This window comes from Pholcus phalangioides, unplaced genomic scaffold, assembly GCF_987345545.1.
Source record: "Pholcus phalangioides strain wild (caught in Gottingen) unplaced genomic scaffold, Ppha-v1.0 ptg000009l_1, whole genome shotgun sequence".
Classification (NCBI taxonomy): domain Eukaryota; kingdom Metazoa; phylum Arthropoda; class Arachnida; order Araneae; family Pholcidae; genus Pholcus; species Pholcus phalangioides.
The window spans coordinates 48,303,711-48,322,519 of NW_028301602.1; the positions used below are offsets into that span (position 1 = coordinate 48,303,711).

At 36.7% G+C, this 18,809-nt stretch overlaps 1 protein-coding gene across 3 annotated transcripts in view; it reads left to right on the top strand.

Annotated features, from left to right (window-relative positions):
- LOC149083237 (MFS-type transporter SLC18B1-like) overlaps window positions 1-18,809 on the top strand; it is a 201,983-nt gene that overhangs the window by 54,985 nt on the left and 128,189 nt on the right. For all 3 annotated transcript variants that reach the window (XR_016193225.1, XM_089236451.1, XM_089236452.1), the window contains exons 5-6: window positions 3,067-3,214; window positions 9,047-9,115. Coding sequence is in view for 2 of the 3 variants with exons in the window: in XM_089236451.1 (XP_089092577.1) it covers window positions 3,067-3,214; window positions 9,047-9,115 (217 nt within the window). In the remaining variant the exon portion in view is untranslated. The remainder of the gene's footprint in view (window positions 1-3,066; window positions 3,215-9,046; window positions 9,116-18,809) is intronic.

Here is an 18,809-nt window from a genome sequence, read left to right on the forward strand (position 1 = left end):
GTTGGCTTGAATCCAAAAATAACTTTTAAACAACGCTGTGAAGAAAATACAGTGGATCCCTCTTATAAGGTTTTCAAAAAAAGCTATAATAAAAAAGCATTGTAAGCAGAAAAAAACACTTTAAACAGGAAATCTTGATGAGTATTAGGAAAAGTTGGGACCACAAAAATAAGTCTTACTAAGCAGTAAAACGTTTTAAGTGGGAACATTATGAGCAGGATCCACTGTACAGTGGTACCTCGGCTAATGAAGATGATTCATTCCAAAATTACGGGCGTTAGCAGAAACATGATTCTTCATAGGTTTCTATGAAAGGCATTTAATTCGTTCCGAGTTCAGCCCAAAATTTGAAGATAACTTTAATAAAACAGTAAGAAGCACTATAAAAAGACAAACTCACCAAAGGCAGAACTGGACAGTTTCACAACTGAATGAAAAACGATTTAAAAAAGGATAAAAAACTGAATTCTTTTTTGCACTATTTACGTAATGTGTCTTCTTCCAGAACTTGAAAGTCCATTCAGGGTAAGTCTGTCAAAAGCTGATTCTTTTTCACAATCTGGCATGTGTCTCTTTGCAGGAGAAGAAGTTTAAAATCTCTGTCCAAATATAAATTGAACCACTCTATTTTTTAAAATGTTTTGAAGGGAATTAAGCAAGTTATGCACTTGTTTCCACCCAAGACATGCAGTCTGTTTATTTCAGCTTTGTTGGATGCTGCTTTTTGGCCAAAGGCTGAAACTTTTGCCAGAGTGTAACATTTTTTTATCTCTCTTTGGAATTTTTCCTTTTTCGCTACTTCCTTCCTCTGAAAATTCTTACTTTTTGATGGCCCTTTCTTGATATAGTTTTTTTTTAGCTCTACTAGATCTTCTATCATTACATCTTTTGAGTTTTCTTTAAGTAATTCTTTTCTAAATTCTCTTCATTCACCTACAAATGCCCAAGGAGACTATCTTATCTACAATGTCAACATTTTCATTAAGTTTCGGTAAGGATGGTAGGCAGTTGTAGTGGTCATAGTGACAGACTCACATTGCAAGGACCCAGGTTCGAACCTCATGGTTGCCACAGTGACGGTGAAGTTGGTTTTCTGTGGTTCCTAACTTCAAGGCGCAAATGCAAGCCAATCTTCCCATCAAAAAGTCTTGCCACAGAAAGCAACAGGCCTACAACGATACAGTTATTCAGTCAGTACACTTCACTCATAGTTTGAAAAATTGATGGCAGATAGCAGCACTACACATAACAAGCATTTAACAGAAACAAATATCACGTTAGGGTTTCAACACACACACACACACACATTCTGGCATGTATTGATTCGTTACAAATTCCGTAGAAGAATGTGTATGAAGTGCATGCACACGATTAAGTAGTAGTAAAGATATTAAAACCAGATTGGATTTGTCTTAACGAGATCTATCTGCACACATCAAAAACATGAGTATATTCTGAATAGTTCTTAAGATACGAGAATTTAAAGCATTTCATTGCGCAAATTTTTCAGTATGCATCCAGTGTTGTCAGATGATTTAAAAAATGTATTCACATCAGAATATAGGTACTTCTTAAAATGATTTCCAGTTGGACATAAATTAATGAGATGTTAGCGACATTAATTTAAAAGAAAATTTCTTTTCACACTCTTCTACTGAAATGAGTCTGAAAAATCTGTAATAAATCTAAATAATAATAATAAAAATCTTCATTAGCCAAATCCATATTTGTTAGCCAAGGCAGCAAAACCCCCTCAAAATCTTCATTAGCCAAAAAGTTCATTAGCCAAGGTATCATTGCATTTAATATCTCATTGCAAAGAAGATTCATTGTATCAATCAAATCTCAGTATAAAGCTATCAGGTGGCACAATAGGATTACAAACATGGAGTATTAAAACTATCTTGTCATAGATAAAAGATTAGCATATATACAGTTGAATCCCGTTGTTATGAATACCGTTATAGGTAAGTTCTCATTTTTACAAGCACTTTTCTAATCTCCCGGATAAGTTTACATGCGAACAATGCAAAAGCCTGGAATTCCTTTATAACGAAATTTCGTTATAATGAAGTGATTTTTCTGGTCTCTTGGAATTTCATAACAGGATTTGACTGTGTCTGTCTTAGCAAGTTTTAGAAGTGTGTGGTCAAGGAAAAGCAAATACAGTACAACCCCCTTAACGATCACCACTCTTTTAAAGCCAAATAATGATTTCCCTTACATAATAAAAGTATGCATTTCAAACCCCTGATAAGTGATCACTCCTCTTTTATGGACCAATTTTTTTTTGTCCCGCAGGTGTCTGAAAAAAGAGTTGTTTTACTGCAATATTCATTTGAGAGAATAACTACAATGCGTTTGTGTGCGTGTGTGATTTTCTTTTATATATTAATAGGTATACAATCAAACTTTGCCCAGACTAACTTGCTTATTACAAATGATTGATGCAAATTAAATATTTCTCACAATAGACATCAAATCACTTTTTTGTCAGTTAATACGGAATTCAGTTAGTATGAAGTATTTTTGGTGTTTTTAAATTTCATCTTAACAAGGTTTGACCATAATTATAATGCACTAACATTTGTAACTACCATTCTTAGTTCATTTATTGTAATAAATATGTATTGAAACTGGGAGAAAAAATAGTATTGTGATATTGAAAATATGCATAGCTGAGGGAACAACTGTTTTTCACAGTAATAAGGAAATTAACTGTGAAGGCAAATAACACAGAAAAATTAAATACTGAAGGATAATATTGCATTCATTAGTCAAAATACAGTGAAGAGTGTTAAGAAATTGTTTTTCTGTGTTATTTACCTTCATCATTGGTTTTTTCATTATCAGGTAAATAATTATTACTTTCCTCATGCTATCTTTCTTTGGGCTCTTTCATTAATATATGACATATTCACATTTAAAACTGTGTTCCAACACAGCCTTCCCCTATTTTTTTTTATGATATTATGTTGCCATGTTATTTTTTAAGAATTAAAAATGAACATATAAATGCATGTTTCAAACCGCAGTAACCAAAAGTGGTATCTATGCATATTTCAGGCTATTGGATTATGTGGATGGAACTACAGAATTCACCATTCTATGCTTTGTGATTCGATCCTTTGAGGCTTTAGGAGCTGCTGCTTATACAACTGCTTCATGTACAATACTTATAGATCAATTCCCAGATGATATTGGCACTGTGTTTGTTAGTGAAACTTTTTTCTAAATGTCTTTATTTTATATTTTCTTTGTTTTACATAATACAACTGTACCTCTCCCACCAATAACAAAGTCAAAAGGAGCCATGAAATATTAATTATACATGAACTATCAGTTGCATAAGTACTGGCTCAAAAAGTTGTGTGCTTTGCTAAAATTAAACATTATTTTTAGGTAAGATACATTATTTAGTATTATTAATAGTAGCATTTTCAATCTAGTATAAATTCAGATGAGTAAACGTTTAAGGGCATTTAGTTCTTATCAGAAGATACAGCATAAAGCGACATAATAAAGAAGGAATTAATGATAAAGGCAAATATTAAGGCAAAGTCACACATATTAAATACAATTCTCTTCAACATTCTGTGAATGCCATCTTCAGACGAGTCCCTCACTTTATGCGATTAATTGGTTTTGGAAAATAAAGGGGCCATTCAAATATTACATAAAGCCCCAGGGGTGGGGTGAGGAGGTTTTGCCTTAGCTTACTTTGGATGGCAAGGAGGAAGAGGAAAGGTTTGAATAATTATTAGGTAAGCAATTGGGTGTGAAAATATGAAAATGAGAAATTTTGATTGATTTTATTCAAATCAGAATTGGAGAGAATCAAATTTATCATCAGAGATTCTGGGTTTTAAAACCAAAATACTGATGACATAAATAATACAGTCGTTGCTGCTTATTTAAATCACAGATAATGTTATCACTTTTGCAAAGAACGGAACAAACTAATACCATAACATTAAAAAAAAATTATTGTTATCAGGACTTCGGTTTATGTTATTGTTCTTTTTTTTTGTCAAGTTTTTTTATGCATTTTGAAGCTAGGGTTTAACCGAACTTATTTTTTCCCCACCGTAAGTTATCCTTATCAGCCTGCAAGACTATGTAAGAGGTTAGAAGGTGTTCTTATACCCCTTCTTTCCCACTGTGAACAAACATTTCCATGATCAGTCTATAGCAGCGGCTTTCAACCGGTGCTCCTTGGAGCTCAAAGAAAATAGAATAAATCAGTAGATTTCATAGTGACTAAATAAATGAAAAAGAGACCTGAGGGCTCCACCATATAAATTATATACTGAAAAGGGTTCTGCAAGTCAAAAAAGGAGAACTGCTGGTCTATAGCATTTGCAGTGATTCATGGATCCATGTACGTGTCAAACTGCTTTTGCAATGGCCGTCCTTTAGTGAAGGCAAACAAACAAAAAAACTTTTCCTTCAGTTCTTGATCAGTTTCTTTTAGTTGATCAGATTTCAATTTCTTTTACGAAGAGACTTTCTCAAGGGATCTATGAAAAGTATTGTACATTTAAGAAAAAATATCATAATTCATGATTAGGACCAATGGTTTTCAAAGTTTTTAAAGTGCATAATTTCTATGACAAGCCTGTTGGCTCCTTTCTATTATTTACTAGCTATAATACCCGGCGCTGCCCGGGTTTTCTTTCTTCAATGAGGCTTTTTGGATATCACGTGATCTCTCTTTCTTTGAGGGACATACAAACCGTACCTAAGTTAACCAATATGGCGACTTCCTGCGTGACTCATGAAATAAACAAATCTGGATTTAAAGAAACGTAGAAATGGAAATATTTTTCTTCCTTTTTCAAGGGGCGCTGGGTAGTTCGATCCCCCCCCCCCCCGAACTTCAGGTTATCCATCTGCCTATTTAAGCTTCCAAAAATGCTTAGCTGAAGCTGTGGAATTTCTTCGCGTGCGATGCACTTTACGGCAGTGCCGTCTTAACGCATGGGCCCATCCGGGCACGGCCCGTGGGCCTCAAGAGAAGAGGTGCCTCACAAAAATTACATTTGGTTGAAATTTTCTAGAATTTACCTGGTAAGACCTCAGAAAAACCAACTGGCCAGAGAGCCCATGATGCTCTTGAGACAGCCCTGTTTTACGGGCCCATAATTAATTTTAAAACAACCTAAATTATATGAATTTATGCAGTTGAATGGTATAAGACAATGCGGAGACATTAATTTTCATTCTTGAGAACATATAAATGTAAAGTTGAAATCAATGTGTTATTGCATGAATATCCAACTCGAAAGTAGGTCCGGCTAATGGCTTCATATTCAATTTTCTGGCTTCGTATCTCTAAGCGAACTCAATATATTTAAAAAAAAAATCAAGAATTCAACACAATTTTTGAAATTACAGATGCAGCAGAAAACCTCATTAAATCTTCGTATTTCTACAGTAAAATTGGATATTTTAACACTGATTTCTATGAGGATCACCCTTTTCCTGACCCTCAAAGCGATGCTGATGATGATTATGACGTCATTAAAAAAACCTCATTATAGTAGTACTAGCTATAATACCCGGTGCTGCCCGGGATTTCTGCAATGAGGCCTTTTTGGATCACGTGATATCTCCCTCTTTCTTTGAGGGACATGCAAACCGTGTCTAAGTTAACCAATATGGCGGCTTCCTGCGTGACTTCATGAAATAAACAAATCTAGATTTAAAGAAACATAGAAACGAATATATATATTTTTTCCTTTTTTTTAAGGGGCGCTAGGTATTTCGATCCCCCTCCCGAACTTCAAGTTATCTATTTCTGCCTGTTTCTGTTTCCAAAAATGCTTAAAGCTGTGGAATTTCTTCGATGTACTGTACGGACCCATAATTGATTTTAAAACAACCTAAACTATATCAATTTATGCAGTTGAATATAAAAAGACAATACGGAGACATTAATTTTCATGCTTGAGAGGATATAAATAAAAAGTGGAAATTAATGTTATTGCCTGGATATCCAACTCAAAAGTATATATATATATATATATGTCCGGAAAATTACTTCATATTTAATCTCCTGGGCTTCGTAAATCTCTAAGCGAACTCAAGATTTCAAAAAAAATCGAGAATTCAATACAATTTTTAAAATTATTGATATGACAGAAAACATCACCAAATTTTCGCATTTCTACAGTAAAATCGGCAATTTTAACACTGATTTCTATGAGAATCACACTTTTCCTGACCATCAAAGCGATGCTGATGATGATTATGATGTCATTCAAAAAACCTCATTACTGGGAGTATTGAAAATGTGGCAAACCATTATAAAGACATAAATTATTATTCATATAGTAACAGGATTAGAGAAGTAACAAACCATTGTAAAGGCATATACACGTCTGAAACGCATTGCTAGGGAACCACGGTAACCAAAATAAACGTTCCGAAAGTGATTGTTGAGGCCCAAAAACCATTGTTGCCGGACAGTTTTTTGCCCATTTGGGGCATTTGCCCTTCTCTTACGAAATTTTAAAGTAGCCTATCGTTCAAGTCGGGTCCCATTTGGTATATATGCAAAATTTGGCGACGATTGATCTAAAATTGTAGATTTGTATAGAGAACATACATACACACACACAGACAGATAGACAGAAAATCAATTTTATATATATAGATTGAATGGGAGTATTGAAAATGTGGCAAACCATTATAAAGACATAAACTATTATTCATATAGTAACAGGATTAGAGAAGTAACAAACCATTGTAAAGGCATATACACGTCTGAAACGCGTTGCTAGGGAACCACGGTAACCAAAATAAACGTTCCGAAAGTGATTGTTGAGGCCCAAAAACCATTGTTGCCGGACAGTTTTTTGCCCATTTGGGGCATTTGCCCTTCTCTTACGAAATTTTAAAGTAGCCTATCGTTCAAGTCGGGTCCCATTTGGTATATATGCAAAATTTGGCGACGATTGATCTAAAATTGTAGATTTGTATAGAGAACATACATACACACACACAGACAGATAGACAGAAAATCAATTTTATATATATAGATTGAATGGGAGTATTGAAAATGTGGCAAACCATTATAAAGACATAAACTATTATTCATATAGTAACAGGATTAGAGAAGTAACAAACCATTGTAAAGGCATATACACGTCTGAAACGCATTGCTAGGGAACCACGGTAACCAAAGGAAACGTTCGGAAAGTGATTGTTGAGGCCCAAAAACCATTGTTGCCGGACAGTTTTTTGCCCATTTGGGGCATTTGCCCTGGGCTGACGAAATTTTAAAGTAGCCTATCGTTCAAGTCGGGTCCCATTTGGTATATATGCAAAATTTGGCGATGATTGATCTAAAATTGTAGATTTGTATAGAGAACACACACACAGACAGACAGACAGAAAATCAATTTTATATATATAGATTCATAAAATTTACTAATATTTTTTTATTGTCCTAGAGTGGCCGCAGAGCCCTCGTGAAGTACACGTCCCCTAACGCAGTGTTTCTCAAACACCAGGCCATGACATCAACCCTACTGGACCACAAAAATACATTTATTACCCTTTTATTTCTCAAAGCATTTCCACAAATAATTAATTGGGTTATTTCCCCATTTTGGAACATATTATTTGAATTGTTCTGTCTAAAAATTATACAATGGGAGAGATGGAAAAACCTCTCCGTAGTTCCAGAACAGAGCCTTCTAGCTGCAACCGTAAATTATAGAAATTTAGAGGATCGCTTTTCCCCTATTGCACTGAAAATCATTTGTTTTGTTGCAAGACCCCCAAGGAAGGGAAACACGTGTCCCTGTCCCCCCTTCTCGAAATTAGTATTTTTAATTGTATTTTTTTTTTCTTTTTACTATTTTGAGTGTCTGTCATCATGAAACCAAAATAATACAGCAGGGGGAAAAATCGTTTTTCCATACCCTCTGTCCCTCTTTCCCGAAAACATCTCACTGCTTCAGAGCTCTCTGTTGACAACTAGATGACCCTGCTGTTTGCGTGTTCACTGTTTGCCATTATCATTATTGTTATCAGAAACCTGGAATCCCAATGTGATCACATTAAGTGGTGTGAACTGAATATAGTAAAGGTCCCATATGTGATCCAAGGTCCTCAATGTGATCACATTAAGTGGTGTGAACTGAATATAGTAAAGGTCCCATATATAATTAAGAGTATTGCATATTTTCATAAAGAGTGGTTGATGACGTAATTATCATTCAACCCCCCCCCCCCCCATCATCAAAAGTCAGTAAAGCTGAACCTCTCACCCCCTTCCCCCAATACTGACGTAATACTTGAATTGTCCCCATATATCTTTTTATATATATTTGTATTTTAACTTCCTGTTTTATATTGTACAAACAAGTATTTTTGGAATGACACTAGAGAGCCGGGTCTCAAATTTGAAATCCTTACTTGCATTAACACCTAACAAGAGGGTGAGACAGTCATGGACTTGTGCTGTGTCAGTCTTAAGGATGGAGTGGGCCAACTGGATCGAAGTCAAATAAATAAAAACCAAAATTATTGAAGGTTTTTATCAATACACATTATTCATATATTTTTTTTTATTATTTGGCATTTTATTGAAATAATAAAATGCACCTGAAAAAGCCTTGGTGATCGTAGTCACAGAAGTTGTTGAGACAGTCTTGTCCACAGTGAGAAAGAAGAACCCTCATCTCAGTTGCAATCATCAGACAATGTGTATATGCCTTAGATAGAGTATAAAGACTTTGGTATAGGTACTACTGGTATTGTAACATTAGTCATGTAGCTAAAATGTTTACAAGTCAAAATTTATAAAAACTTTTAGCTCCTTTTAATAACTCGTTAACCAAGTTACTTGTAATCCAAAGTTTTACTGTATGTGTGTTCATTCATAAACTTGAAAAATTGTTATTTTTTAAAATAATTTTTTTAATTTAATAAATTATTAATTTGAATTAAATAAAATGAATTAAATTTTATATATAATAGAATTTTGGATTTAATTTCAATTAAATTTAAGTAATTTTTTTTTTCTATTCAACAGGGTTTCACAGAAACTTGCTTAGGCATTGGAATGAGTATTGGTCCTGCCATTGGAGGAGCTCTGTATTCTGTAAATGCTTATTTCTATATTTTTAATTGTTAAATGCAGGCAAATGTTTTGTTTGCATAAATGATGTGAAAAAAAAAGTATATTTACTTCAGTGTAGATATTCTACCACTGATATTATCTATATTAATAACTTCTAAAATGTATAAACCATAATTATAGGCCTACAGATGTTTGGCAGATTAGGCTTCAACTTAGGTGGACTGGAGATGATTTTTTTTCTTCGGTTTTTACAATATAAATTTCATATAAAGTTAATAATATAAAAAAGGGGCCCCATCTCAGAAATCTTAACCTAGTAGTTTGCTTCAAGATGTGGATGTTATTTTACATCTATTCATTTTATTGTTTTCTCATTTGTTTAAATTTGGTAATTATTGTAAGATTTGGGAGCTGCAAAAGTTAAATAAATGCTTTGAAAATAACCACTAGAAGTGTTACAAAGCCAGTCAAGTGCTCACATATGACCACTGCAACTTTAACATTGTACTCTTTTTTTTTAATCACTTTGAAGAAATGTCCTATTATGCCCCCTTTCTCTTTGCATTAGTGAAAATAAATAAAATAGAATGAAAAAGATCGCAATTTGTGAATAGTATGTTTGGCCCATCAAAAAAAATTTTTTATTAAAAATTTGCTCTCTAAAATATCTTTAGAGTGAAATCTAGCATGGAAGCCTTAAAATTGTCAAAAATTCCATTATATATATATAAAAACAGACAAGATTTCTCTGACTTAACAAATAACTTCTCATCATTGTAACATCATCAGTGAAACAAATAATTTTCTTGATTAAATGATTTTAATGTTTTTTATACTGTACAAAAACTGGTCATGATGTTGTACGACCACATTGGCCACACATTCACTCTCAATCTTTGTTCGTCTTTCCATAACTGAAGGCTCCAACATACTACCTCTGTGAGGTAGCAGATGATCCTTGATTGGCAGATCTTTTGCTCGTATCTGTGAAACAGATTACATAAGTTCAAGGGGTCGGGATTCTACAGATGTTACATCCTGCTGTAGCATCCTCACTTGTAACTCTGATTATAAATACTTATTCACAATCAAACCATTTAATTTCATCCAAGAGTTTTTTCTTCTAATAATGTTTTTTATAGATGTGGAAAATTGTTGAAATGTGTTTTGATCTTGAAAATCATTATCCTCAAATCATTTGAAAAGCAGTATCTGTGGATTGGCCATCATACCATTGTTACAATTTACCAACTATTCATTAGGATTTTAAAAAATATGTTACAAATATATATATATAAGGTGGTTATATATAGTTGTAATATATTAACTCAGGATTTTAGTTGTTTTCTTAATTATAATATCATATGTGAGACTACAGAGGTAAAAAACCATCATGTCTTGAATATTATGCGTCTGTGCAGGGTTGTAAGTTTTTTTTCAGTAAGGGGTCATTCAAGTATTATGTCAGCATCGATGGGGGGGGGGTTTGAATGATGCTTACGTCATCAACCACCTTTTATTAAAATATGAAATACTAGCTGATACTGGCGACGTTTCTCGCCCCGTAAAAAAAATTATATATGTATAGCTTATTAATTATTTCCTAATTAAAAAAATTTCTGCATCAAGTAAGAAAAAATTCCTTTTATTTTTAAATATTTTAATTAAAAACTTCAGTCAATCACTTGTGGATACACAATATTTTTTGTTTTTCCATCTGGTGTGTAGATGTACAAATTTTTGGGATTGTGGTGGTGCTGTCGGCAAGAGTGCGTAAGTGTTGGCATTCCAATATAAATCTGCCAACACATCATTTTGTGAGCGCGCCTTTTCTTTACCTCTCTTTCGCTGTTTTGAAAGAGAAGGCTTTCGTTTCTTGCAGAGTCAAGATGTCTTTTATGTGTCCGTGTCTTCTTTCTTCGTATATGTGTGATAACATACTGTGTGTTTCTTCAAATTAATAAACTTTATGTTTAGCCGTTATCTGGAATCAAACAATTTTGTGAGTCGGATTTACGCCATCTATAGACAAGTCACTATGTTAATTGAAGTGTCAGCACTCAACTTTCTACACTAGTGATACATCCATAGGATTACCAACACGCGAACAGGCGATGAAAAGCTGTGTGTGTGAAAAACAGGGCTCAAGTAGGTTGATACCTGCCACTGCTAACAACTGGCCTTGCGCTTTGTTGATTGTCATGGCAAAAGCTAAATGAATCGGGAACTGTAATCGCTTAAAAGTGAATGGCATTTCTTCAGTGATAATTGGGATACATGGAATGAAGACGTATTTTTCTTTGGCACATCCAGTTAGAATCGTTGCTTCAATGATGTAATTGTGCAATTTCTTCACGCAGAGTCTGGTGCCATTGCAGAGTCTCTGTGTCTCCAAATTTCTTAAAAGAATTATAGGTGCTCCGACTTTGAGGGTCAAGTTGTGTGGTAGCACACCCAGAATATCCAAAGAGTTCAGGAATTCTGCATGATACAGAACTTTAGCTAGTTGGTTCAGCTATTTGATGTTTTATTCCGTGATCTAATAACATGATCGAGAGTTAACAAATAATTAACATTTATTTAATTAACTTTGAGAGCGAGAATTAAGCGACCGACTGATACAACAACAACAAGAAGACTCTACAATATTATACAGTATATTCGAGAACATTGGTCAGAAACGTGAGCACATTTTAGCTAGTAGAGCCGAAGAGGGCGCGTGGGACATGATTGCCATCTCCAGGAATATTCGTCGCCACAATACTCCCCCCATAGATTAAACTCCCACCTGAAAACGGACTACGGACTTAATTTTGCGGCCAGATTTTGTGTTACATGCATTAGGTATGGGCACATTAACAACACTGGGAAAGGAAGACGTGTTGGCTTCTTGCTGGATATATGCAGGCTTTACCTGACACTGTGGTGGTCGAGTGGTCATAGTAACGGACTCGCATTGCGGGGACCTGGGTTCGAGCCCCACTGTCACCACAGTGGTGGTCGGCTGAAGTTGGTTTTCTGTGGTTCCCAACTTCGAGGTGCAAATGCGAGCCGATCTCCCCGTTAAAAAGTCTCGCCACAGAGAGCAACAGGCCTACAAACAGTACAAATATTCAGTCACTACACATCACTCACTTCACTTCTGAGATATAGATGGCAGCACTGAAAAATCATACACAACATTAGATACGCACTAAGACAGTTAGGTACACACACTTACACTTCTGGCACAACTCACTAGGTAGTAAATTGCCTATGGCAATAGGCCTGAGTTGTGCTCGGTTAAAAAAAAAAAAAAAAAAAAGGCTTTACCCGATCAATAGAAACATAAACTTTCTTATTGTTAATTAGTAAGCAAAAATTTTTAGACTCTCTAGATACGACATGATATGGTCCTTGATATGGCGGAACCAATGGGCGTCTCACAGCATCAGTTCGTAGAAAGCCGTGAGAACAATTCTTCAAGTCCTTTGACATGAATACTGCTTGTTTGGCATGGTGAGAAGCTGGTGTTGGTCGCAGTTTGGACATGTGTTGGCGAATCCTCTCGACGAATACAGGTGCTGGAACTGGCAGTTGGTCAGAACTTTGGATGAGTTCTCAGGGAAGTCTGAGGACAGTTCCGAAAACTAGTTCAGATGGTGATGATTGCAGATCTTCATGAACTGTTGATCGAAGAGATAGCAACACCAAAGGCAGAGCCTCGCTCCAATGCACTGGGTCTACTGCCATCAGAGCACTTTTCATGGTTCGATGAAATCTCTCTACCATCTCATTGGCTTGAGGATGGTAAGAGGTAGTGCGAATTCGCTGAACACAGAGTAGTCTTGACAAGTGCTGGAAAAGATGAGATTCAAAAATTGTGCCCCGGTCAGTAGTGATGACATCAGGAATGCCATAATGGGACACCCAGAAACTGATGAACGCTGAAGCCGTAGTCTCGGCTGTTTGATCCGGAATAGGAACGGCTTCAGGCCAGTGTGTGTATCTATCGATGCAAGTGAGCAAGTGGGAATTCCCATTAGATGGCAGAAGGGGGCCGACAATGTCAAGATGGACATGGCAAAATCGGTCAGATGGAAGTGGATACTCTGCAAGAGGAGGCCGCGTGTGCTTTTGAACCTTCACCTTTCGGCATGAAATGCACTATCGACACCATGCACAACAGACTTTTCTCATGGATTGCCACATGAAATGTTGCTGCAGGAGCTTCAAAGTGGCCTTGGCACAAGGATGTGACAGTTTATGGATCTTGTCGAAGACAATCTTGCACCAGTTACTTGGAACGTAAGGTCTAACACGTCCATTAGAAACATCACAATAGATGGGTGTATTGCCAGTAGGGAAAGTCACAAGACGCAACTGAAGATTAGTGTTTGATGTTAGCAGATTTTGTAAGTCCTGATCATTTTGTTGATCAGCAGCCATGGAATCTAGGTCTAAAGAATCAGATAGTTTTATTTCGTTGATTCTTGATAATTTTTCAGCAATAACGTTTTCTTCACCTGATACGTGCCGAATATCAGTGGTGTACTGACTAATGAGTTCTAGATACCGTGTTTGACGAGCAGATGATTTCTCTAGCTTTTGATTGAACACAAATGTAAGAGGCTTGTGATCGCTGAAAATAATGACCTGTCTGCCTTCTAACATATGTTGGAAGTGTTTGACAGCCAAATAAATTGCCAAAAGTTCACGATCAAATATGCTGTATTTTGTTTGAGTGGGATAACTTTTTTAGAAAAAAAACCAAGAGGTTCAAGTCCTTTCTCAACCTTCTGTTGCAATACAGGGCCTGCTGCAAAGTCAGATACATCGACCATCAGAACCAATTGAGCATGGGGCTCTGGGAATGCTAAAGCAGTGGCATCAACAATTAATTGTTTGCATGATTTAAAAGCTTCTTTAGTAGTGTCAGTCCAGTCGATAAGGGTTTTGTCATTCTTTTATTTTACATTACGTTTATTGCTTACGCATATAAACAAGATTGTTTTGTTGCAGCGCCCTTCAAAAATCGGTGGTAGAAATTTGGAACTGCAAGAAAATTTCTGAGTTCTTTAACGGTCTTAGGCAAGTGGTACTCAACTAAGGTACGAACTTTGTCAGGTAAGGGAGAAACTCCTTTTTCTGATACCAAGAATCCTAAAAAAGAAATTTCGGTAACTCCAAAAACGCATTTGTGCAAGTTGATTACCAGTCCAAAGTCCTGGAGTCTCTGGAAGAGCGTCTCTAAATGTTGCTTATGGGAAGAGTCATCCTCAGAAAAGATGAAGATATCGTCCAAATAAGCGAAACAAAAATCAAGATCGCAAAGAATGTTGTCAACAAAACGTTGAAATGTGCTTCCAGCATTTCAGAGACCATATGGTATCTTCAGAAATTCGAGCAATCCAATTGGTGTAGTTACAGCGGTTTTTTGAATGTCCTTGGGCTCGATGGGTATCTGCTGATAAGCCCTGACGAGGTCAACTTTTGAAAATATCTTCTTTCCTCGCAATCCCAGTATGAAGTCGTGGATATGGGGGAGCGGGTACTTATCAGCTATGGTAACTTTATTGAGCGCTCTGAAATCCCCACATATGCGTCAAGTAATGTCTTTCTTTTGCACAAAATGAATGGGGCTGGCCCATGGGCTTTTTGATGGCTTCAAAATACCTTGATTCATGAGCATTTGAAATTTGGTTTTCAAAGCAGCGAGTTTTTCGGGATTGAGTCGCCTCGGTTTCGAAAATATGGGAGGTCCGGTTGTTTCTATACAGTGACTCGGCATGTCATAACCTGGCTTGATTTGGGGATTAGAGCCCAATAATTGGGGAAATTTACCTACAATGGTATCATACTGTGATTTCCCATTGACAATAGATAAACTCCTATGTGGGCATTCAGCAAATAAACATACCGCTGATAAGGATGTTTCGTTATCGGGAATACACTTATTTTTGACGTCGACTAGTAAGTCGAATCGTTCAAGAAAATCGACGCCCAAAATTGCGGTAGAAATATCGGCAATAACGAAATTCCATGTAAATATTCGACTCAACCCAAAATCAAGTTCTAGTCTGAGCTTACTGTAAGTCTGGATTTCAGACCCGTTCGCTGCATACAGCTTGAATTCCATAGGAAGTCATTTTGAGGAGGTTAGCCATTTGGGAAAGCAACTAATAACTGCACCGCTGTCCACTAGAAATCGTGTTCGAGTTTTGCGTTTGAAGACGAAAAGTCGGCTTGTTGTACCACAGCTTGCCGCCGACGAAGCAGCTGCACCGACTAGTTTCCCGTAGACCAGTTGCAAGGAGTGACACACTTGCGAGCCTTCTCGCCGAAATTGTTGTGGTACCAACACAGTCCTTCAGAACGTGGACTGGATCGGGATCGGTTTCTGGAACGGTTGCGAAAGCGAGTGCGGCTGTGACTCGAATGAGATGAATTGCTGCTGCTAAACTGTTGAAAAGCATTTTTCAGTTCGGCAATTTCTGTACGGAGGGTGCTGACCTCGGAATGAGAATCAACAGTCGCGACTACTGTACTGTTTCTGGATACCTCACAGACTTTAGCGGCGATTGGAGCAAGCTTCCGAATATTTGTAGATTCATCACTACAAGCACTGAGAATCTGCTGCACATGCGAGGGTAACCGTTGGGTCCACAACGTGCAGAGTGCACTTTCGTTTAGTTTTCCACCATTGAGACTTTCCATTTCACAAAGTAATTGTGATGGACGTTGATCACCTAAATGCAAATCGTTGAACAATAATCGAAGTCGTGAACTTTCCGATTGCTTGAAATATGCAAGCACGCATTTTTTGAGCATGTTATAGGCATCAGTGGTGGGTGGCTGAACGATAATGTCACGGACACATTTCAAAACATTTGAATCTAATGACGCGACCACAGAATAGAATTTTGTTAAGTCATTAGAGATGCCAGAAACTAAAAATTGTGACTCCACTTGTGCAAACCACACGGCAGGATCCGTTTCCCAGAATGGAGTTTCCTTGAAACGACATGGCACAAATCGAAAGCACGTGCGTTGACATCAGCCTGAAATGATTGATCCTGTTGTACATTCGGATTTGCCATGATCGATTAAGAGCAGTTCAGTTCACTAAATTGTTGAATGTAAAATAAAAGTTTCGCCTACCTGAAAAATATTAGCGGCAAAAATCCGTGCTAATGAGAAGACCACATGGTGCTGATAAACGAAAGTGAAGCAGGTGCGATAATATCCATATTGCAACGGCCGGTTGTCACCAGTTTAGCTAGTTGGTTCAGCTATTTGATGTTTTATTCCGTGATGTAATAACATGATCGAGAGTTAACAAATAATTAACATTTATTTAATTAACTTTGAGAGCGAGAATTAAGCGACCGACTGATACAACAACAAGAAGAGGACTCTACAATATTATACAGTATATTCGAGAACATTGGTCAGAAACATGAGCGCGTTTTAGCTAGTAGAGCCGAAGAGGGCGCGCAACACGACTGCCATCTCGAGGAATATTCGTCGCCACAGAACTATCTGCGCTGTGTCTGTGACAGTGTCAACCGATTTGTAAAATGTGGAGTCTCCCGGAATCATTTTTAGGATTTTTTCGTTGATCTTGTTCACACTGTCATTTTTCGGTGCCAGAATCGCTCTCTCACAAAGCCACTCATGGTTTTGGTGATTTTGTTGAATATGTGGGAAGATTGCTTGCAAGTTCTTGAACTGAGTTTAACAACTGACAAAATCCATTTGGGAACGTAATCAGTCCAGTACCTGGGTCTACGGGAATTCTTCCATTGCCAAGTTTGATCAACTGATGTGAAAATGATAGCAACGCTGAGTCATTTTGCAGTTAAACTCGCATGTAGGTGGATAATGATAATTTTTTAACTTCATGCGAGAGTGTTGATGATTTGAGGCAAGAATTGAGTTTCTCAGCTGGCGGTGAATATTTTTTTTCTCAGTTTCGTTGTCGTAGTTGCTGTTCTCTGTTAGTGATGTCATACATCCAGCTTGTGCAGCGAATATTATTCAAATGTTTTTTAAGCATTTTTTTTAAATTGAAACTATACCTCTAGGATGGGCTGTTGATGAGATAAAGGCCACATTAGCGCTTACAAGAACCCCTGTATATAGGCTTGCAGCAATACCCAGCACTTCCTGGGTTTTCTTCAATGACTGAGAGAATTGGAAAAGTGGCAAACCATTATAAAAGAATAAACTGTTATAATGGCAGCATTAAAGATGTGACAAACCATTGTAAAGGCATATACACGTCTGAAATGCATTGTTGGGAACCATGGTAACCAAAGTAAACATGCCAAAAGTGATTGTTGCGGCTCAAAAACCATTGTTGTCCGACAGTTTTTCGCCCATTTCAGGCATTGGCCCAGCTCTGATGAACTTTTAAAGTAACCTACGGTATATTCCCGGTCTTGTTTGGTATATGTGAAAAATCTGGCGACGATCGGCTTAAAACTTTAGATTTATATAAAAAACAGACATACATACATACTATAAAATTCCTAATGGCATTTTACTCGATGCGCCAAAAACGTGAAAAATCTTTCTCTAGTTTGTGGGCACCTGAACTAACACTCTCTCTAATGATAAATCTCTTACAGAGCCACTTCAGCTATCTCTAAACGTTTCACGGATCCTTCAAGTGCTATGGAAATGTGTCCAGGCTGCTTAAGTGCTATGGAAATGTTTCCGGGCCGCTTATATAAGTGCTCTGAAACTGTGCAATATATCACTCAAGTGATCCGTAATTTTGTGGTGTTTGGTCAGAACATGATATCTCCAAAAAAATTGCTTTTTGATCTAACTAATTATAATTGATAATTATAATTAATAAGAAGTGAGATAAATTGCACAAATAAGTGCGTATGGCTAAACAATGTTCTGATGTATGATATTTTCATTTGTATTTGTGTGTATGCTTTATTTTTAATTTTTAAATGACAATGAAAATGCTTATATCTCAAAAATGTGATTTTGGAGTTATCATATTCTGACCAAACACCACAGAATTATGCCATGGATTACTTAAGTAATCTGGGAATGTTCCATGGATAACTTGTAAGATGTAGAACTGCACTGAGGTGCCGTTTAAGTGCTCTAAAATTTTGTCTCATGTCAATCAAGGGATCTCTAAATGTGCCACAGGCCTATTTCAGTGATCTGAAAATGTGCCATGGGCCACTTAAATGCTCAGGAATTGTGCCCCGGGTCATTTAAGCGATCTGTAAATGTGCCACTTAGTTCATTTTTACAAAATTGGGTTTGAGGGGGCAAGCCACATCAGATAACCTTCAGCGCCACATTTGGTCCGCAGGTCAAGGGTTTATCATATATGGCTTAAAAGGTGGGTCGCAATGAATTTCTTAAAGAGAAATTTTGAGTTCTTACCCTTCAAATAGCATTGAAATTAACAGAAATCGATTATAAATTACAAATTTTCTTTCAAAATTTTTATTTTTTACCACTTCATAGGGGTACGCAAAAGTTCCCTATGTCCCTCCTGCATACGTTTCTGATCCCACCAATATGCATTAGGAGGTAGGCGGCAGTGCTGACGAAATTTTGCTGGGGGGTCAGAGATTTGCTGACTTTTGCTGAAAAGAGGGAAGGGGGGTCAAAAATGGATAAAAAGTTGCTGACATAATACTTGAACGGCCCCTAATTCATAAGTCTGCATTGTTATAGTATTTTTGAGATAGCTACT